The following is a 23,484-nucleotide window of genomic DNA, read 5'->3' on the forward strand; positions in this document are numbered from 1 at the left end:
CTCTCGTCAGGTCATTGACCAGGTCCTCCTGTGTAGTTTTGAGCTTTCTCAGACACATCCTTACCCCACGTGGAATCCCTGAATGAGGGAGATTGACAGTCATCTTGTGTTTCTTCCACTTTCTAATAAATAATCATAACAGTTGTTGTCTTCTACCAAGCTGCTTGCCTGTTGTCCTGTCATCCATCCCAGGCTTGTGCAGGTCTACAGTTTTGTCCCTGGCGTCCTTAGACAGCTCTTTGGTCTTGGCTATGGTGGACAGGTTGGAGTGTGATTGATTGTGTGAACAGGTGTCTTTTATACAGGTAACAAGTTCAAACAGGTGCAGTTAATACAGGTAAAGAGTGCAGAATAAGAGGGCTTCTTAAAGAAAAATTAACAGGTCTATGTGAGCCAGAATTCTTGCTGGTTGGTAGGGGTGCAAATACGTATTTGCAGCAGTAACATACAAATAAATTATTAAAAAAACATCCATTGTGATTTCCAGATTTTTTTTAGATTACGTCTCTCACAGTGGACATGCAACTAAGATGAAAATTTCAGACCCTCCATGATTTCTAAGTGAGAGAACTTGCAAAACCGCAGGGTGTTCAAATACTTATTTTCCTCACTGTACATTTAAAAAAAAATGCTTAAAGTGGCTGGAGGATAAAAGGGCTGTAATTAGGAGGGTCTGGGGGATGGAGCTCCCCCAGAAGTTGAAAGGTTTGAGCCATGCTAATGCTCCCCTGAAGCATTTCCTCAAAAATAAGTTTGAAGGACCTAAATGACATGGTGAGATGCTGAAGAGCTTCATGTTATTATATATGAGCTTAGTTCATGTGATTGTATCTTCAGTAGCATCTCATGCCATCTCATGACTTTATCATATGAAAATATTTTATAAATATGAGTAATGATGAAGGGACATGAAATCTTAAAATTGTATTTAAAAATGTATTCCTTAAATTAAACGTCACCCCCATCCTGGAAAAAATAAAATAAAATAAAGTAAAATAAAAATAATAATTCCGGTGGATGCACATCAACCAATCACTGAAAGAGACGTCACTGCTGGGGTTTGACGTCGTCAAGGTGCGACATATTTCTGTATACGAGTAGAACGGTCACTATAAGAAAAGCATAGATGTTGATTTTGATGATTTGTGTTTGTTTTTTTTTTGTTTTTTTTAATCTAAACGAATATCAGAGTTAGCGGACCGACGTCTTTAGAGTATCAGCTGCTAGTAGCTTTGTAGTTCGAGCGGCGCGTTGACCGTCAGACCGTGGTGCGGATCGACCGAACCAAGCTAACGGGTCTGTGGAGCTGCGCAGGTCTCAGCAGCTCCCGGTGGTCCTGACGGCGGTATGAGTCACGGCTATGGCGGCGGCGGTGGTAGAGGCAGAAAAGGAGGTCGAGACTTCAGAGACAGCAGCAGAGACCGACAGGACCGAGGGAGAGGAAGTTCCAGGGAACACACTTCTGACTTTGACCAAGACCGAGGAGGCGGATCTCGGCATCCGCCACATCTGAAGGGCCGTGAGATCGGCCTGTGGTACGCGCGGTATGGAGCCATGAGGAAGAAGCTGGCTGACCGCAAATCGGTATGGTGTTGGTAGTGTTTTAGAAAGTGACAGACAAGATGCTTGTTATTGTTGTGAGATAAGTGAAGTTCGTAGAACCATTTCAAATCTTGAAGATTGGTTTTAAAGAGGGGCCGCATTTGCAGGACTGTCATCTCTAGGGTTGCCAACTCTGAAAAATAAATAAGGGACACCTCACCGCCAGGGCCGACCAACCATTGCCTTCACCCTTCCCAGCGTCTGTGTGAAATGATTTTTAACCATTTGACTGTTGACTTAACCCTGAATTTAAGTAGATGCATACATGCATTTGTTCTGATATGAACACGTGGAAAACAAATTATTATTTAGCAATTTATTTTTAGTGCAAAATAAATTTTCACTCACAATTTCAATATGAGCATTCTGTCCTGCTTCAAAGCATAAAATAAAAAAAATTATTTAAAAATAAATCTCTCTAGTGCTATTGCTTAACTTAAAATTGTATAAATTAACAAAAAAACAATTGAAAATTTGCATCATCCAAAACAATGTAACAGTGCACATTTACACATTTAGTGTAACAAAAAGTGCAAAAAATAAAGTCTGAAAAGTAAACAATACTTACAATACTTATAGCTGTTGTCGCGCACCTTTTCCACCCAGCCATTTTCCTTTTCTCATTCGCCCCTGTATTTTTGCATTCTTTTTTTTTTTTTTTTTTTTTTTTTTTTTTTAGGAGTAGTAACGACGTTACAGACATTGCTGTCCGTAGGCATATCTGCAGTGCCAGTGTCGGTGTCTGCATCGATATCAGCCATGCTGCTTTGTTATTGTCGTCCAGCGACCGTCGTCGGCTCATGATGTCGGTATCTTCTTGCGAGCAGATGTCCCTCGACCAATGAGATAAGAGTGATTCTGTATTGTCAACTCGTGTCTGTCAGCTCATTGGTGAAAAGCAGGAGAGAGGCTGGGATCAAATTTACCGTAGGTTTCCATATAAAGCGCCAGTCAATTCCATTGACATTTTACAGACTTTTTGATTCTCACAGAAATACGGGACAAACTGCGTCCTGTTTCAGGTCAATACGGAACGCACACTTTTATTTCCAAATAAGGGACGATTCCGTTTTTCAAGGGATGGTTGGCAACCCTACTCATCTCAATCACAGAGTGTCTTTTAATCAGATTGAGGCTAAATATGCTACATGCTGAGGTGATTCATTCGTCATGTTTAGGTTTGTAAGAAGCGATCCACTTCAGTGCATGTTGCTTTTCGAGGAAAATAGCTCGCACAGGACGAGTAGACACAAGGCATCTGGATCTCATCACTGACAACGATTCCATATGCATCTCGATGCACTGCCAGCGATACGATACATTTAGCAATACCTGACGATACAATGCGATACAACTCACCCCTGTTCCCGATTCAGTGTGATTTGATATGTATTTAATGGCGATTCAATTCCTCTCAATGCGATACAATATGATTTGGTTCAATACGATGCAGTTCAACATGATGCAAAGAAATTATTCCAAAAATTTAAATAGAAAATAAGAAGCTGCAGTTCAGTATGGTACTATGCTGTGCTTTACTCCTTATAGAGGGTTTGGAATCACGTGACTGATTTGCTCCATTCTCCATGGATTACTACACGGCTGGCGCGTGAAAGAAAATAGAGAGAATGAAAGCTTATTACAAGGCTTTAAACCCTTGAAATAAAGCTGTTTGTAATCGATGTGTAGCAGTTGGTTCAGTGGATCCGTATGTTATACCAAATAGTGAATTTAATGATGATGTAACAAAGTGAACGTCAGTTTCACAGCATAAGATTAATATGACCAGAACCAAGCAGACCGCCCGTAAATCCACCGGAGGAAAAGCTCAGAGGAAGCAACTTGCTACCAAAGCCACCCGGAAGACCGCTCTGGCTACCGGCCCGGCACCGTGGTGCTGAGAGAGATCTGCCGCTACCAGAAATCCACATGAGCTGCTGATCTGCAAGCTGCTGACCAGGTCAGTCTCGCTGGCGTCCTGCAGAGCATCACAGCGTAGCTCTGAAAGCGGAGGTCGGTCTTGAAGTCCTGAGCGATATCTCTCACCAGGCACTGGAAGGGCAGCTTGTGGATTAGCAGCTTGGTGGATTTCTGGTAGCGGCGGATCTCTCTCAGCACCACAGTGCCGGCTGTAATGGTGAGGCTTCTTCACACCACTGGTAGCCAGAGCGCTCTTCCAGGCGGCTTTGGATTTACGGGCGGTCTGGTTGGTTCTGGCCATATTAAAGCTTCCTTCAGATCTGCTCTGCCTCTTCTGCTGCTCGTAACACTCCACTGTTTGGTGCACAATAACTGCTGGCAGCCTGTAAAATTAGCGACCTGCCTCATTTTTATCACCTCTGTTTGAACAACCGACGACAGCACAAAAGTTGTCCGTTGTTGAAGCTTCTGTAATTGTTCGTCAAATGCACGCAGCGTATCACAGCGGCCACCACATCGTAATCCACAATGGCCCCGTGGCACAAAATGACGTGACCGATATGTCGCATGAAAACCCTCTATAAGCAGCAACTTTACCAGATTCAACATTAAGGAAGAGGAATCAGTTCCCTCAAATTAGGAACCATTTTCATCACACTGTCAGAACTTAAACAGTACAGTAAACAGTAAGACATCACTCTCAATGAGTGACTTAAAGTGAGTCACTCAAAGAGTACTGCCTTGGCAGAAGTAATTTGAGATACATTTCTAACCAGTTTTGCCGGAGCTCAGTTTACAATCTGCGGCTGTGTCGATACCGTTTAGCAACATGGCATTCTTTACAAATGACCTGCGTCTTGTGAAGTTTCCCATCTTTGTAAAAAAAAAAAAAAAAAAAGTCAAAGTAGTTCCAAACGCATGATTTAAATGTTTTAGGTCAAAAATCCAAATTGCGGTCGAAATGTGCTTTCTGGCTTCCGTCTTCAAAACAAAACGCGAAGGAGTGACAGTGCATTCAGTGTGCCTCGGAAAAAAATTGGTGCAAGCATGCAGCGAGCGATGCATCACAATTTCACCCATCAATTGTATCTGTGCACACTGAATGAATCGATACACTCACATAGCACACGTTTGTATCTAGATACTGATGCGTATCGATTAAGCTCCACATGCATAGTAAACATGGAAAAAATGCTAATCCTTAAAGCCCCTCTCACATAGATGCCATGCTTGTGGCATTTAGAGGTGGGTTGTTTTACAATCAGGGTACATAAGTGGATTTTAAAGATAAAATCTGGTTTCATGACAAGGTGGAAATGAATATTTTGCTGGTGTCTTTTCATTTTTGCACTTTGTCGACGGTTCCTATGCTTTCGTTTCTCAGCCGCCTGCTTGTTCAGATCAATGTTATTTTTCTCCAGGGGTCTCTAGGGGAGGTTTCTGTCCTCCCTGAGTTTGACACATACGTTACCGTTTGACAGGTGTACCGTCGCAATCAAACTCTACACCTGTCACTGGCTACTGAATGGCACACGCCCAGCGGGACCGGTGCTGGACAACAGAAGCAAGAGCCCGCTTAGGACCTTGCCAGCTGTAGTTAGTGTCCCTAGATAGAGTTGCGTCAACTCAGAACATGGTGCCATTTTGGGCTGAACAACTCAACATTTTTTAAAAATCATTTAACCACATACAGCAACACATCCAACTACAGGTACTATCAAAATAAATATAAAAATAGTTAAGCTATCAAATTTACATACATTTACAGTTTATGATGATTTATTTAATTAATTTAAAGCCTGATTTATGCAGCTGTAACTCTGTGTCACAGTGACGTGTGTGACAGTTTAAAGTTCTCTGTCTCTGGATTATGCTTTATTATGGACTAATTTGAACCTCAACAAGCTTTTCTTTCTACAGTCATTACTTCCAAATCAAAGGTAAGCTGTACATTTTCCTCTTTTACCGACTTTGTACTGTAAAGTTACAGACTTTCCTGATCCATTTGTAATCAGCGCACACTGCAAATACTATTATAACACGATGGCAGACGAAGGATTGACAGCAGCAAAGTGTCATATCACAGCCGGCTGTTATTTGACATGCGAGAGGTTTAATGGAAATACACTGCGATCAGACAGGGCATTTTATCCGATGTGAGGGGAAAATCCGTTGTACAATATCCATTATATATGGTGTTTATTACATAGAAAACAATACAAAAACTTAGGACTTTTTTGTCCGGTGGCTGCGAATATCCAGTGTATACGATGATGGTTTAGGCGAGTTTTACTGACATGGGATTGAACAATAAATTTACCTCTCAAAGCTTTGATGATGAAGTCGCTTCCATCCCACACGGCTGACTTTATTTTCCCAAATTTTTCTTTTGTTTGGATCCGCAGGGAATCTGTACATCTTGAAACTCTTGCTGTGTCTGCGCCTCCAAATGCACAACAACCCAGCATTTTCAGCGAATAAATAAATAAAATAGCTGGCTTTACATGCAGACAGTTTAACAGCGAACGCTATTTTGAACTCAAGTTGGCACCATGAGGCATGTGGCCGATTTTTTTTTTTTTTCGACTCATGTTGCCACTCTCTCTGTCCAGGCACGCTAGCCCCCCCCCCCCCCCCCCCCCCCCCCCAAAGAAAAACATTTTTTTTGCAGTGATGGGGTTTATGATCAAAATTTTCTGCAGTTGAGCCGTAAACTGAAATCCGTAAACTACTTAAACTTGTGTGTGTGTGTGTGTGTGTGTGTGTGTGTATATATATATATATATATATATATATATATATATATATATATATATATATATATATATATATATATATATATATATATATATATATATATATATATATATATATATATATATATATATATATATATATATATATACACACACACACAGTGTCTTGCAAATGTATTCAGCTCCTTGGTATTTCACACATTTCAGATACAAAAAGTAAACCAGGCTTCTCAATATAAAAATTTCTAAAATTATCTTTCTTAAACTCAAACTGAAAGTAAATCTCTGCAACTTGATATAAATTAATTAAAAATATAAAAGCCAAGATGATGGGTTGCATAAGTAATGGGCCCCTTTGGTATAATACCTGTAAATCATCAGATTTATTGCCAGTTTTCTTCAGACAAGTCAGTGGATGGATACATCACTGAATGTGTCTTGGACTTTATTTACATCAGTCATGAAGAAATCCAAATAGTATGGCACTCGATGGTAAATCTGAGTGGAGTAGACAATTCTCAAAAACTGCGTGATTGTGCAAGAAGGAGAAGAGTGAGCAAAGCCACCAAGACACCTAGACAACCCAGAAGAAGTTATAGGCTTCTGTGGCTGTGATTGGAGAAATTGTGCACAGTGCAAGTTGTGGGTTTTATTCCCCAGTTATACAGCTTCATGATGAAGTAGAGCAGAGGAGAATTTTCTTAAAAAGAAGACCTGAAAGTTCACCTACAATTTGCCAGAAGGTACTGAGATGCAAGCCTAGATTTGATGTTTTAGTGAAAGAAGACACTCGTCTATACCACTTTATCATGAAGCTTTATAACTGGAGATACAAAACGCAGAATTTGCACTGTGCACAATTTCTTCAATCACAACCACAGAAGCCTATAACGTTTTCTGGGTTGTCTGGGTGTCTTGGTGACTTTCCTCACTCTTCTCCTTCTTGCACAGTCACTCAGTTTTGGAGAACTGTTGACTCCACACAGATTTACCATAGAGTGTCATATTGTTTGTATTTCTTCATAACTGATGTAAATAAAGTCCAAGACATATTCAGTGACTTGGAAATGTTCTTTTATCCATCTCCTGACTTGTCTGAAGAAAACTGGCAATTAAACTGATTTACATGTATTATACCAAATGGCCTGATTAGTTATGCAACCCATCATCTTGGCTTTTATATTTTTAATTAATTTATATCACGTTGTAGAGATTTGTTTTCAGTTTGAGTCTAAGGAAGATAATTTTAGAAATGTTTATATTAAGAAGCCTGATTTATGTATTTGAAATGCCATAAACAAATTAAAATATGTGAAATACCAAGAGGCTGAATACTTTTACAAGCCACTGTGTGTGTGTGTGTGTGTGTGTGTGTGTGTGTGTGTGTTTTTTTTTTTTGTTTGTTTTTTCACTTTTTGCAAGACCTGCATTCATGTTTTGTGAGACCTGTGTTTACGGTTTTTGGGAGATATTTTTCAGTATTCACATTTTGCAATTAACAGTTTGTGGATAGTTCACGATTTGCAGCTGATTCACGTTTTGGGGCTTAACATTGTTCATAAAATGTAGCACTCTCTGATGGAAGGCAACAACAGAGTTGATCCCATGGAGTGTGGACACCAGAGACGTGTTTTTCAGTGGGCGAAGTGCCAGTCCCACCACCAAACCTTAAGAAAGCATGCTATCTGTATGCTGGATGACGATCTGCAGGCTCAGATCAAAATAACACCATGCCCAAGAGATACATGCATAAATTACAGAGGAAACATAAGTCTGGGAGCATGCCCTGGTTTGGTGCATCCACGACACCAAGGAATGGCCTCATATATATATATATATATATATATATATATATATATATATATATATATATACACACACACATACAACCCCTGGCAAAAATTATGGAATCACCGGCTCGGAGGATGTTCATTCAGTTGTTTAATTTTGTAGAAAAAAAGCAGATCACAGACATGACACAAAGCTAAAGTCATTTCAAATGGCAACTTTCTGGCTTTAAGAAACACTATAAGAAATCAAGAAAAAAAGATTGTGGCAGTCAGTAACGGTTACTTTTTTAGACCAAGCAGAGGAAAAAAATATGGAATCACTCAATTCTGAGGAAAAAATTATGGAATCACCCTGTAAATTTTCATCCCCAAAACTAACACCTGCATCATATCAGATCTGCTTGTTAGTCTGCATCTAAAAAGGAGTGATCACACCTTGGAGAGCTGTTGCACCAAGTGGACTGACATGAATCATGGCTCCAACACGAGAGATGTCAATTGAAACAAAGGAGAGGATTATCAAACTCTTAAAAGAGGGTAAATCATCACGCAATGTTGCAAAAGATGTTGGTTGTTCACAGTCAGCTGTGTCTAAACTCTGGACCAAATACAAACAACATGGGAAGGTTGTTAAAGGCAAAAATACTGGTAGACCAAGGAAGACATCAAAGCATCAAGACAGAAAACTTAAAGCAATATGTCTCAAAAATCGAAAAATGCACAACAAAACAAATGAGGAATGAATGGGAGGAAACTGGACTCAACGTCTGTGACCGAACTGTAAGAAACCGCCTAAAGGAAATGGGATTTACATACAGAAAAGCTAAACAAAAGCCATTATTACACCTAAACAGAAAAAAACAAGGTTACAATGGGCTAAGGAAAAGCAGTCGTGGACTGTGGATGACTGGATGAAAGTCATATTCAGTGATGAATCTCGAATCTGCATTGGGCAAGGTGATAATGCTGGAACTTTTGTTTGGTGCCATTCCAATGAGATTTATAAAGATGACTGCCTGAAGAGAACATGTAAATTTCCACAGTCATTGATGATATGGGGCTGCATGGGGCTGTCATTACATCATCAATAAATGCACAAGTTTACGTTGATATTTTGGACAATTGAAAGGATGTTTGGGGATGATGAAATCATTTTTCAAGATGATAATGCATCTTGCCATAGAGCAAAAACTGCAAAAACATTCCTTGCAAAAAGACACATAGGGTCAATGTCAACGAGCAGATCTGATTTGATGCAGGTGTTAGTTTGGGGGATGAAAATTTACAGGGTGATTCCATAATTTATTCCTCAGAATTGAGTGATTCCATATTTTTTTCCTCTGCTTGGTCTAAAAAAGTAACCGTTACTGACTGTCACAATCTTTTTTTTTTTATTTCTTATAGTGTTTCTTAAAGCCAGAAAGTTGCCATTTGAAATGACTTTAGTTTTGTGTCATGTCTGTGATCTGCTTTTTTTCTACAAAATTAAACAACTGAATGAACATCATCCGAGGCCGGTGATTCCATAATTTTTGCCAGGGGTTGTGTGTGTGTATATATATATATATATATATATATATATATATATTTTTTTTTTTGAAAATTAATAAATGAAATAGTTTGTGTATCACTGAAGAACTAATATCTACAAAAAGATGTACTGATACATTTTCACATACCAAAAAAAAGCTTTGCAAATCTTCCACGAAAATAAATAAGTCCCTTCAGCTTCTCTTTTTGCTTTGGATCACCACAGCAGATCAGAGATGGATCAGCATGTTGATTTGGCACAAGTTTTACACCGGATGCCCTTATTGACACAACTCTACATTACATTTGAGAATGGGCAGGGGTAGTCTTGAACCAGGAACCTTCTGCTCTGGAAACGAGCACACTAACCACTTGGTCAACATACTGCCAAAATCTTCTACGAAAATAAATCCATTAAATTAGAAACAATAGTTTTGCTGAATCAAAAAGCAAAATATAATCAAATATATTGAATAATTGCTGTGGTTTTCAAAGATACCTAAACATCATTAAAATACATGCAATACTTGAAAAATGAACACAAATTCATGGTATACTGTCTGCCCTATTGGCAGACTGTCCAAGGTGTAACATCCCCCCCCCCCCCCCCCCCCCCCGATCAGTGAGTGATGAGATAGGTTCCAGCCCCCTGTGACCCATAATCACAATAAACCCATTCAGAAAGTGAATTGATGAATAATGGCTTATGTCCATTAGTGTAGTCAGAACAGTATAATCAGCGGTGAGGCTGGTCCAATGTGTACATAAAAATGTGTCTAACAGGTTGTTTCTCCAGCTCACAGCAGGATGTCTCTAATGTCACCCAGGTCATTGGGACAGCAGGGGAAGGTCACTGGAGTTCATTGTGAGAGTTGCACTCAAGTTCAGACTCTTGATCAAAGTTGAGCTTGTTGGATGAGCTGTCACTGAGTCCTGAGTCGAGGCCACCGTTCATGTCAGTCATTCAGAGCACTGATTATCTCATCTGCAGTCTTGTGCTTCTTTTGTTTTCATAGTGTGAAACTGGCACGCTTGCATAGGCATTGTCATTTATCAACCCACTACATTCTTTTGTTTGTGTGTGTTTTTGTTTTGCCTCCACAAGTAAATTTAGGAGCGGGCAAATACATCAAGAGCATAAACTCCGGTTGTTTGCCCTGAGGAACACGTTGGTTTGGAAACAAGTGGCTCCCTGTGTTTTTCCAGGTATAGTCATGTCACAGTTCTCTGTATGAAAAGACTTGAACAGTATCAGTGTCATACTTGAGTAGTTCCTGTCCATATCACACAGTCTGTGTAGTTGTCATGCAGAGCGGTTTAATGGGCTCAGGTCTCAGTATTTGTCGCTGTCAAGCTTTGACATTTCATCATGCTTCACTACCAGCTAAACCCTCGGCACTTTGTTTGGCTTTCTGAAGATGATGCTCTTTACTGCTTAACCAGCAGTACAGACAAAGATGAAGGGAACAAATTTCTGTTTCGGGAGAGGGCATATTCTTCATTCAAATTGCTCTTTTTATTTCTTTTTTATGGTTGTCCAGGTTTGAGCTTAGTTGTGTGTAGTTCGTACATATATTTTACCAGTTTCAAGCGTAATTTCTTCAGTTGGATTATATATCGATCACAGCATGGCGTTTTAGGCTTATGATATTGACACATTGCTTAGTATGTAACAGAAACTGCATATATGAAGTCACAATACAAATAAAATAACCATATGTGACTGTAAGTATATTTTGGCACTGAAAAAAAAATTGTAAGTTATTTTCAAATGGTATACAGTTAATGAATGTTTGAGTTCATTGTTAAAATGTTTCATGAGGTGAAAGCTCATTCGCCTCACTGAGTGGTACATTCCAGCTTTCGCCAAATTAAATATCTATTCCATTGAAAGAAAGAAAAAAAAAATCATTATTTGTTTTATATAACGACTAAAATAGATCCTTGTCATTTGATAGTTTATTAATTTATAAACAACAGAAAAGGGACTTACATTTTGGTGTTCCAGTAGTGCTTAACAGTTCAACACAAACTTTAAATTGGAGTCTAAAATTACGACAATGTAGTCCATGATGCCGTGCACAGACTCCTTGTACTTTCTCTGATTGCTGTTGCCAGATCAGCTTTGCAGGTTGGAGGCTTGTCATGGACCATTTTCTTCAACTTCCACCAAAGATTTTCAATTGGATTAAGATCCGGACTATTTGCAGGCCATGACATTGACCCTATATGTCTTTTTGCAAGGAATGTTTTCACAGTTTTTGCTCTATGGCAAGATGCATTATCATCTTGAGAAATGATTTCATCATCCCCAAACATCCTTTCAATTGATGGGATAAGAAAAGTGTCCAAAATATCAACGTAAACTTGTGCATTTATTGATGATGTAATGACAGCCATCTCCCCAGTGCCTTTACCTGACATGCAGCCCCATATCATCAATGACTGTGGAAATTTACATGTTCTCTTCAGGCAGTCATCTTTATAAATCTCATTGGAATGGCACCAAACAAAAGTTCCAGCATTATCACCTTGCCCAATGCAGATTTGAGATTCATCACTGAATATGACTTTCATCCAGTCATCCACAGTCCTCGATTGCTTTTCCTTAGCCCATTGTAACCTTGTTTTTTTTCTGTTTAGGTGTTAATGATGGCTTTCGTTTAGCTTTCCTGTATGTAAATCCCATTTCCTTTAGGCGGTTTCTTACAGTTCGGTCACAGACGTTGACTCCAGTTTCCTCCAGTTTCCTCCAGTTTCCTCCCATTCGTTCCTCATTTGTTTTGTTCTGCATTTTTCGATTTTTGAGACATATTGCTTTAAGTCTTCTGTCTTGATGCTTTGATGTCTTCCTTGGTCTACAAGTATGTTTGCCTTTAACAACCTTCCCACCTCTGCTGGAGGTTTCTTCCTGTTAAAAGGGAGTTTTTCCTTCCCACTGTCGCCAAGTGCTTGCTCACAGAGGGTCGTTTTGACCGTTGGGGTTTTTACGTAATTATTGTATGGCCTTCCCTTACAATATAAAGCGCCTTGGGGCAACTGTTTGTTGTGATTTGGCGCTATATAAATAAAATTGATTGATTGTTTGTATTTGGTCCAGAGTTTAGACACAGCTGCCTGTGAACAACCAACATCTTTTGCAACATTGCGTGATGATTTATCCTCTTTTAAGAGTTTGATAATCCTCTCCTTTGTTTCAATTGACATCTCTCATGTTGGAGCCATGATTCATGTCAGTCCACTTGGTGCAACAGCTCTCCAAGGTGTGATCACTCCTTTTAGATGCAGACTAACGAGCAGATCTGATTTGATGCAGGTGTTAGTTTTGGGGATGAAAATTTACAGGGTGATTCCATAATTTTTTCCTCAGAATCGAGTGAGTCCATATTTTTTCCCTCTGCTTGGTCTAAAAAAGTAACCGTTACTGACTGCCACAATCTTTTTTTTCTTGATTTCTTATAGTGTTTCTTAAAGCCAGAAAGTTGCCATTTGAAATGACTTTAGTTTTGTGTCATGTCTGTGATCTGCTTTTTTTCTACAAAATTAAACAACTGAATGAACATCCTCCGAGGCCGGTGATTCCATAATTTTTGCCAGGGGTTGTATAATGTTATAACGGCTACGAGGTCTATTAGAAAAGTATCCAACCTTTTTATTTTTTTAAAAAACCTGATGGATTTGAATCACGTGTGCTTGCATGAGCCAACCTTGAACCTTCGTGTGCATGCGTGAATATTTTCACGCCTGTCGATTGCGTCATTTGCTTGTAAGCAGCCTTTGTGTGAGAATGGGTGTAGTCTCTCGTCAGATTTTCTTTGCAAGGAAAATGGCGGAACGACTGGAGCAGTGCGACTGCATCAAATTTTGCCATGGCCATGGAAAGCGTTGCAAAAACGCCTCCATGTTGAAGTCTCACAGGACATGTTGTGACATTCCCACCTCTTCTACAATTTCTCGGATAGTCACACGACTGAAAAGCCACCGAAAGCCGTCTGAATCTTCCGAATGGTGGAAGAGGTGGGCATCATTTTTCGGAGTCCAGCATGTCCTGTGAGAATTCAACACGGTGGAGCTTTTGCTCTGTCAGCAGCTTTGTGCCTAAGCTGTTGGCATGAATTTCGCTGCAACGCTTTTCATGGCCAAATCTTCTGTCACAGTGGAATGTGCCGAAAAGTGCTGATGTCCACCTCTTCCGCAATTTCTCGGATAATCACATGACGGTCCCGCATCACCACAGCGTTCACTTTGGAAATTATCTGGTCGTTTCAGCATGTTGATGGCCGACCGGAGCGCGGCTCGATCTCCACTGTTGTGTGGACGTCTTTAAACTGGTTGTACCGCTCCTTAATCTGTGTGATGCTCATAGCATTGTCACCGAAAGCTGTCTGAATAATCCGAATGGTGTCCACCTGGCTGTCACCCAGTTTCTGGCAAAATTTGATGCAGTCGCGCTGCTCCACTTGTTCAGCCATTTTCCTTGCAAAGAAAATCTGACAAGAGACAACACCCATCCTCACACAAAGGCTGCTTACAAGCAAATGATGCAATCGACAGGCGTGAAAAAATTCACGCATGCGCACAAAGGTTCAAGGTTGGCTCATGCAAGCACACGTGATTCAAATCCATCAGGTTTTTGCAAAAAATAAAAAGGTCGGCTACTTTTCTAACAGACCTTGTATATGTTATAATTTGATGAATTAATTGCCGGGGGCGTTAGTGCTTGGTTTGATCTGCAGCTCTCTCTATTTTTTTTTTAAACAGGTTACTTGAAGGTAGGTGTTTTAACTTATCAAGCCCAGACTAATTTGTCCTGTAATAGCAGTTCTTCCAGCTTGCTGCAGCTGCCCCTGACTTTTGATGGGCAGAAGCATACAACCCCTGGCAAAAATTATGGAATCACCGGCCTCGGAGGATGTTCATTCAGTTGTTTAATTTTGTAGAAAAAAAGCAGATCACAGACATGACACAAAACTAAAGTCATTTCAAATGGCAACTTTCTGGCTTTAAGAAACACTATAAGAAATCAAGAAAAAAGATCGTGGCAGTCAGTAACGGTTACTTTTTTAGACCAAGCAGAGGAAAAAAATATTGAATCACTCAATTCTGAGGAAAAAATTATGGAATCACCCTGTAAATTTTCATCCCCCAAATTAACACCTGCATCAAATCATATCTGCTCATTGACATTGACCCTATGCCATGACATTGACCCTATGTGTCTTTTTGCAGTTTTTGCTCTATGGCAAGATGCATTATCATCTTGAAAAATGATTTCATCATCCCCAAACATCCTTTCAATTGTCCAAAATATCAACATAAACTTGTGCATTTATTGATGATGTAATGACAGCCATCTCCCCAGTGCCTTTACCTGACATGCAGCCCCATATCATCAATGACTGTGGAAATTTACATGTTCTCTTCAGGCAGTCATCTTTATAAATCTCATTGGAAAGGCACCAAACAAAAGTTCCAGCATCATCACCTTGCCCAATGCAGATTTGAGATTCATCACTGAATATGACTTTCATCCAGTCATCCACAGTCCACGGTTGCTTTTCCTTAGCCCATTGTAACCTTGTTTTTTTCTGTTTAGGTGTTAATGATGCCTTTCCTTTAGCTTTTCTGTATGTAAATCCCATTTCCTTTAGGCGGTTTCTTACAGTTCGGTCACAGACGTTGACTCCAGTTTCCTCCCATTCCTTCCTCATTTGTTTTGTTGTACATTTTTCGATTTTTGAGACATATTGCTTTAAGTTTTCTGTCTTGACGCTTTGATGTCTTCCTTGGTCTACCAGTATGTTTGCCTTTAACAACCTTCCCATGTTGTTTGTATTTGGTCCAGAGTTTAGACACAGCTGACTGTGAACAACCAACATCTTTTGCAACATTGCGTGATGATTTACTCTCTTTTAAGTGTTTGATAATCCTCTCCTTTGTTTCAATTGACATCTCTCGTGTTGGAGCCATGATTCATATCAGTCCACTTGGTGCAACAGCTCTCCAAGGTGTGTTCACTCCTTTTTAGATGCAGACTAACGAGCAGATCTGATATGATGCAGGTGTTAGTTTTCGGGATGAAAATTTACAGGGTGATTCCATAATTTTTTCCTCAGAATTGAGTGATTCCATATTTTTTTCCTCTGCTTGGTCTAAAAAAGTAACCGTTACTGACTGCCACAGTCTTTTTTTCTTGATTTCTTATAGTGTTTCTTAAAGCCAGAAAGTTGCCATTTGAAATGACTTTAGTTTTGTGTCATGTCTGTGGTCTGCTTTTTTTCTACAAAATTAAACAACTGAATGAACATCCTCCGAGGCCGGTGATTCCATAATTTTTGCCAGGGGTTGTAGTTCCAGGGAGATCAGTATATGGTGATTAGCTGTCAGTTTGACAGACAGCTGACCCACAGTTGCTATAGCACTCTGCAGTGTTTTAATAAGTGATCTGATGAAATAATCCTTTAGTTACTGTAGTACTACTTGTTTTTGAATGATCTTCTCTCATGTAATAGATGTAAGAGGATCCATCTCTATATCAGTAGTAACATTAGATTAACCCAGCTGGCAATGATGCTTGTCCTGAAACTGCATCTGCGTGTTTATCTAGGCTTTAACACAAGGGGCTTTCAGCACGATGAAGGAGGAATGGATAGATCAAACTGAGTTATTGTTTTTCAAGAAAAAATTATTATTTAATCATTGAGGCTGTGATTACAAAGGTCTCATAATGTATAAAAATGATGGTGGTTTGTGTGTTTTTGCAACATCATGTAAATGTCAAATGATTAAAAAAATTATCACCTTATTACTAGGGTTGGGTATCGAGAACCAGTTCTTTTCGAGAATTGTTAAGAAATAATTCGATCCACCGACATCAATAGCCTTTTTGCTTAACGATTCCCTTATCAGTCCTTCAGAGCAGCCGCTGTTTTTGAGGGTATTTATCAGGAAAATGATAATTTCTCTACATTGATTGCAGACCCTGCAGTGGATCTGTAATCAACCGCTTCTGCAGTGCGGCTCTGCTTGAAGCTTGAACCAACGAAGCAGTGCTCCAACCCGCTGCTTCCTTGGTTCTCTGCTTTGTTGCTTTTCAGAAGCAGCAAATCTGCTTCTTAACCCCTCTCAAAGCCGTTTAAAGATGTCACTTTTGTCACTAACTGGGACTCTTGCCTTCTTGTGGGCAAGACACTAGAATCGTCCAACGTTCCATTCGCACAGCTCCAAACGCTGCACCGCTCTCTGCCGATTGGAATTAATACCTTCAAAGTGAATTGCCATTTTAAATCAAATGACACCTCTTTCCAAATGTTGTAATACAAACAATAAACTACAATCAACCAAAACATTTTTTTCCTCCCAAAATGATACTCCTACATTCTTTATGAATTACATTGATGCTGACTTGTAGCGCAGACAGCTGAGATGAGCTTAGATGTATGGAGTTAAATTTGTGCCATTAAAGTCTGAAAGGAAATGCTTTTGACAAAAACTACAATTTTGTTTATTTCTATTTATGTCCAGAGATCAAGTATCCACCATGTCAAATTTATTTCTGTCCAGAGATCAAGGATCCAGTGACCAGTTTCATATTTATTTAGTTTAAGACTCAATAAAATGTTGTTAATAGAACACCTATAAAGCCTACTTTTAGTACACAGAAAATTCACAAGCTGTATTGATAAGGGAATCGATAAGGAATTGGATCTTCTGTATAAGCGGAATCGATAATGGCATTGATATGGATAAAATCTTATCAGTGCCCATCCCTAGTAATGACACAACTTCTAAATTGAACAGGATGGTATTTTCACTTAAAAATAGAGGCTCCATAGTAGGAAGTTGGCCACAACAAAAGACAGTATACCTTTCATTATTGAGATTCAAATCTTTATTTTCAGTACTTATTTTGTATTTCCTCCTTGGCATGGAGGATATCACCAGTGTTGCAAAATTTGTGGTGAGATGCTTGCCATTCTTGAGAGACGGTGTGTCTTTTTTTTTTTTTTTTTTGTCCCCATGTGCTCTTTTTTTTGCTGGATAGGTTGTGTTGCTCTGTCTATTTGAAACAGCCCAAAGTTGTTCTTTTGGATGTACTTGATCAGGTTGGTCATGTGAAAGCATTCACGTTTTCTTGTTTAGAAACTCTTGTGTGATGTTGGCAGTATATTCACAGACATTCAGGGTGTGATCTTTCATGTTCATCTCCTCAACACCTTTCTCACTCATGCAACCCCATGTCATCACATTCCTGCCTATGTGCTTCACTGGTGAGATTATGCTTTCACTGTATGCTCAGGCCAAACATGCTGAACCCCATCTGAGCAGAACAAAGTATTTTTGGTGTCATGTGACCAAAGAATGTACACTCAGTATTCCTCAGACTTCTTTTCATTTTCATTCTTTTATTACAGTTTTGTGTCAAACAGGATTCAAGTAGGGCTTTAACGATTCATCGAGTAATTTGAATAATTCGAATACAAAAAATGTTCGAGGCAAATTCTTTGCCTCGAGGCTTCATTTAAAGCTATAGTACATACACCAGGCCTGTATGTGGCGCTGTAATGCTCCCACAAAAAACACAGAAGAAGACCATAGCGCGAATCATTGTAGCAGGCAATGCTACAAGTTTGTAAAGCCACACGCTGAGTAAAATAAAGCCTTTTAAGAGAAAGGGTCTGCGGATCGTCTGAAACGGACTTATTGCGCATTTAAAGTGAAGCAGTGTGTTTGTATATATTTAAAAAAAACATGTTTTGCTCCACTGGCCGTTCTCCACCTCCGCAGATGAAGCGAAAGGACACACACTTTAAATGAGTCATGTTTAATGATTAAAAAAAGCTTTAATTCAGATTTGGTAAGAGTTTTTATCAACAGGCAGCTTTTGTGGAAACGCTGCACTCCACAGCCATTTTTCAAAGGCTTTGTTATTTGCCAAGTATCCACAGAAAACAAAGAATTTGACTTTGTTTTGAGCTACACTCTGTACGGCATGTAGAAATATACACTAAACACTGAATAAATCACAGTAAAAAAAATTGCAAATGAAATATGCAATAAGAAGGAAAAAAAAGAATGCACTGTCCGCAGACTGAAGATTTCACAGACTGCCTGTGCTTATGATTTGGCAAAGCTCTAAAACTCTTAATATGAAAAAATAAATAATAATCCAGCAAAACAGAGAGCGGGAACACCCTAAACTTAAAAATCTGCATGATGGCACTGCACCATTGTGCCACTGCTTAGGGAGAGCCCTGCCACTACTGATATTGTTTAAAAACACAAAGGTACTTTTTATCCGATTACTCGATTAATTGATAAAATAATCTATAGAATATTCGATTCCAAAAATATTCGATAGCTGCAGCCCTAGATTCAAGTGCTTTTTTTTTCTTCTTCTGCTTAGACACTATCCATAAATTTTGAGGGGTTTTCACCAAAAGTCTAATTTCTGTTTGTAAACCCTTTGCCAAGCCTGAAACACCTGCCTGTCTGTTTTTCAGAGCCAAAATGTGCAGGTAGCACAATGCAGGGGTGATTAGTGGAACTGTCTCTTGTTCTTTACCTAATGATTACTGCGGCAACTGTTGTTTTGACTGATTCTTAGTTGCACATGGTTCTTCTTGTGCCATTTTCCACCTGTGTGAACTCTCACAAACACATTTTTAACAAAAGTATGGCATTGACAATTAAGATATTACAGCAGTTTTCAATTTCAATTTATTTTCATTTATATCGCACCAAATCACAACAAAGTTGCCTCAGAGCACTTCACACAAGTAAGGTCTAACCTGACTAACCCCTAGAGCAAGCACACAGGCGACAGTGGTAAGGAAAAACTCCCTCTGATGATTTGAGGAAGAAACCTGAAGCAGACCAGACTCAAAGGGGTGACCCTCTGCTTGGGCCATGCTACCGACACAATAGACAATACAGGAAATATACAGGAGATTTTGGGAGTCCATGCTGGTGCAAAAGCCTGCAGAAGAAAACTCCCACTCCCATCTGTGGATGGAGCCGCACCTTAAACAGTGAGAAAAAACTGCTGTGTATTAAAAACAGTTTTAGTACACAGCTCCCCACCCCCTACGGTTTTCTGAAAACTGTAGAAGTGTCTATCCCCGAATACCGTAGCATGAAAATAATGTGTGATGGCCATCAGTGTTCCAGCAGTTCAACGCACATTACTTACCAGCCAAGGCTGGTACCCATTGTTAGTCTAATTATGATCTTTTTCACTTGCATCCATATGTCTTTTCATTTCATTATGGAAGTTCCAATAAACAACTACCAAATGCAAATTCAGTACTTGGAATCAACTCTAGATCTTTTATGTGCATAAACTACCGTGGAATAACAAAGGAGTGTGATCATGAAATTGCTTGTCAGTTACTTCCGGAGGGACAGTGTATAAAAATGTCCATAATTCATGAATGGTTAATAGTTAACGTCTTAAATTAAAGATGAAAGTCTGCACACCTTGTCTTAGACATCATGGTTTGGTACGACTTCGGTTTTTGAAAATTTTTCAAATCTTTATATAGTGTCTTTAATCTGTGAACAGCAGAGAGCTCCCGTCAGCCACTTTAGCACTGTAAGACAAAATGTAAATGTAAACTTAGTTTTTTTTCATTAAACATTTATGAATTGGATTATATCTCTTGTCATTGGTGTTGTGATGAATTTACTGTGCTGCGCATTAAGTATTTTTTATTTGTTCAGTATTTTGTCCGTTTTAAGCTTGTTTAATTTTTGCATGATTTTTGCAATTTTTGATGACGAGTAAATGGAATGGTATCGAGGTTTCAACACAGTAAAAAGACTGTTGAAAGCTTGGTCTGCAAAATAAAGGTCAAACAGTGTTGATGACCATTAGATTTTATGACATGTGACCTATAGTGGGGCAAATAAGTGTTTGATCCACTATCTATTTTGCAAGTTTTCCCACCTACAAAGAACGGAGAGGTCTGTAATTTTTATCGTAGGTACACTCCAACTGTGAGAGACAGAATCTAAAAAAAATAAAAAAAAATAAAACAGAAAATCACATTGTAGGATTTTTAAATATTTAATTTGCATTTTGTTTCATGAAATAAGTATTTGATACAATAGAAAGACAGACCTTAATATTTGGTACAGAAACATTTGTTTGGAATTACTGCGGTCAGACATTTCCTGTAGTTCTTGACCAAGTTTGCACACTGCAGCAGGGATTTTCTTCTCCAGATCTTTCAGGTTTTATAAATGGTAAATGGACTGCATTTATACATTTATATAGTGCTTTTCCATCTACATCAGATGCTGAAAGCACTTTACAATAATGCCTCACATTCACCCCGATGCCAGGGTGCTGCCATAGGTACTCACCACACACTGGGAGTAACTGGGGATTAAGGACCTTGCCCTAGGGCCCTTAGGGATTTTTCGGTCAGGCTGGGATTTGAACCAAGGATCCTCTTGTCTCAAGCCCAACGCTTAACCAAAATCTTCTATTTTCTATTGAGTTCAGGTCTGGAGACTGGCTAAGCCCCTCCAGGACCTTGAAATGCTTCTTACGGAGCCACTCCTTAGTTGCCCTGGCTGTGTGTTTTGAGTCATTGTCATGCTGGAAGACCCAGCCACGACCCATCTTCAGTGCTTACTGAGGGAAGGAGGTTGTTTGCTAAAATGTCACGATACATGACCCCATTCATCCTCCCTTCAGTCATCCTGTCCCCTTTGCAGAAAAGCACTCCCAAAAGTGACTTTCCACCCCCGTGCTTCATAGTTCTGGGTCTTTTAGTGAAGTTTAGGGCTAGTGGCCGACGATCACCTTAGTATTTCTGTTTTTCTTGTTGTTTAATGCTGGCAAATTATACAGTATTTTTTTGTCTTTCTGATGCCTGATTCTGTTTTTTCTCTCTGTTTAAGGTGCAGCTCCAACCAGAGATGAGAGTTCTATTCGTGTTGGCGATCCTCCTGTCTTGTGTGCTAATAGCATTTCTTGTATATTTGTCCGTGAATTGTTCTGTGAATTGTTCTGTAATTTATGTTTGTAGCATGGCCCAAGCAGAGGGTCACCCCTTTGAGTCTGGTCTGCTTGAGGTTTCTTCCTCAGAGGGAGTTTTTCCTTACCACTGTTGCTCTGGGGGTTGGTAAGGTTAGACCTTACCTGTGTGAAGCGCTTTGAGGCAACTCTTGTGATTTGGCGCTATATAAATGAAAATAAATTGAACATTGAAAACAGTTGGTATGGTGTTCTTAAGGGTTGTTCTCATCCTCCAAACACAGCGAATGGAATTAATACTAAAAAGCTCTATTTTGGTCTCATCTGACCACATGACCTTCTCCCATGCCTCCTCTGGCTCATCCAGATGGTCACTGGTGACATTCCAACGGGCCTGGACATGTGCTGGCTTGAGCATGGGGACCTTGCTGCCCTCCAGGATTTTAAACCATGACAGTGTGGTGTGTTACTCATGTAATCTTGGCAACTGTGGTCCCAGCTCTCTTCAGGTCATTGGCCAGGTCTTCCCGTGTAGTTCTGGGCTTTCTCAGAATCATCCTTACCCCACGAGGTGAGATCTTGCATGAAGCCCCAAACCAAGAAAGACTGACAGTCATCTTGTGTTTATTCCATTTTCTAGTAATTACATCAACAGTTGTTGTCTTCTCACCAAGCTGCTTGCCTGTTGTCCTGTAGCTCATCCCAGTCTTATGTAGGTCTACAATTTTGTTCCTGGTGTCCTTAGACAGCTGTTTGGTTTTGGCCATGGTGGACAAGTTAGAGTGTGATTGAGTGTGTGGACAGGTGTCTTTTATACAGGTAACAAGTTCATACAGTCTCGTCAATAGTTTTACATCCTCTTTGAAGACAACTTTGGATGCTGTAGCTCCTCTGAAAAAGAGAGCTTTAAATCAGAAGTGTCTGACTCCGTGGTATAACTCACAAACTCGTAGCTTAAAGCAGATAACCCGTAAGTTGGAGAGGAAATGGCGTCTCACTAATTTAGAAGATCTTCACTTAGCCTGGAAAAAGAGTTTGTTGCTCTATAAAAAAGCCCTCCGTAAAGCTAGGACATCTTTCTACTCATCACTAATTGAAGAAAATAAGAATAACCTCAGGTTTCTTTTCAACACTGTAGCTAGGCTGACAAAGAGTCAGAGCTCTATTGAGCTGAGTATTCCATTAACTTTAACTAGTAATGACTTCATGACTTTCTTTGCTAACAAAATTTTGACTATTAGAGAAAAAATTACTCATAACCATCCCAAAGATGTATCGTTATCTTTGGCTGCTTTCAGTGATGCCGGTATTTGGTTAGACTCTTTCTCTCCGGTTGTTCTGTCTGAGTTATTTTCATTGGTTGCTTCGTCCAAACCATCGGCATGTTTATTGGACCCCATTCCTGCCAGGCTGCTCAAGGAAGTCCTACCATTATTTAATGCTTCAATCTTAAATATGATCAATCTATCTTTGTTAGTTGGTTATGTACCACAGGCCTTTAAGGTGGCAGTAATTAAACCATTACTTAAAAAGCCATCACTTGACCCAGCTATCTTAGCTAATTATAGGCCAATTTCCAACCTTCCTTTTCTCTCAAAGATTCTTGAGAGGGTAGTTGTAAAACAGTTAACTGATCACCTGCAGAGGAATGGTCTATTTGAAGAGTTTCAGTCAGGTTTTAGAATTCATCATAGTACAGAAACAGCATTAGTGAAGGTTACAAATGATCTTCTTATGGCTTCGGACAGTGGACTTATCTCTGTGCTTGTTCTGTTGGACCTCAGTGCTGCTTTTGATACTGTTGACCATAAAATTTTATTACAGAGATTAGAGCATGTCATAGGTATTAAAGGCACTGCACTGCGGTGGTTTGAATCATATTTGTCTAATAGATTACAGT

General features: G+C 39.5%; 1 protein-coding gene across 1 annotated transcript in view; it reads left to right on the plus strand.

The window, feature by feature from the left end:
* The first annotated feature begins 1,163 nt into the window (after positions 1-1,163).
* Positions 1,164-23,484, plus strand: part of dhx36 (DEAH (Asp-Glu-Ala-His) box polypeptide 36) — a 133,130-nt gene continuing 110,809 nt past the window's right edge. The window contains exon 1 of the mRNA XM_034168262.1: positions 1,164-1,584. Coding sequence (XP_034024153.1) covers positions 1,348-1,584 — 237 coding nt within the window. The 5' untranslated portion in view covers positions 1,164-1,347. The remainder of the gene's footprint in view (positions 1,585-23,484) is intronic.

This window comes from Thalassophryne amazonica, chromosome 4 (assembly GCF_902500255.1).
Source record: "Thalassophryne amazonica chromosome 4, fThaAma1.1, whole genome shotgun sequence".
Classification (NCBI taxonomy): Eukaryota; Metazoa; Chordata; class Actinopteri; order Batrachoidiformes; family Batrachoididae; genus Thalassophryne; species Thalassophryne amazonica.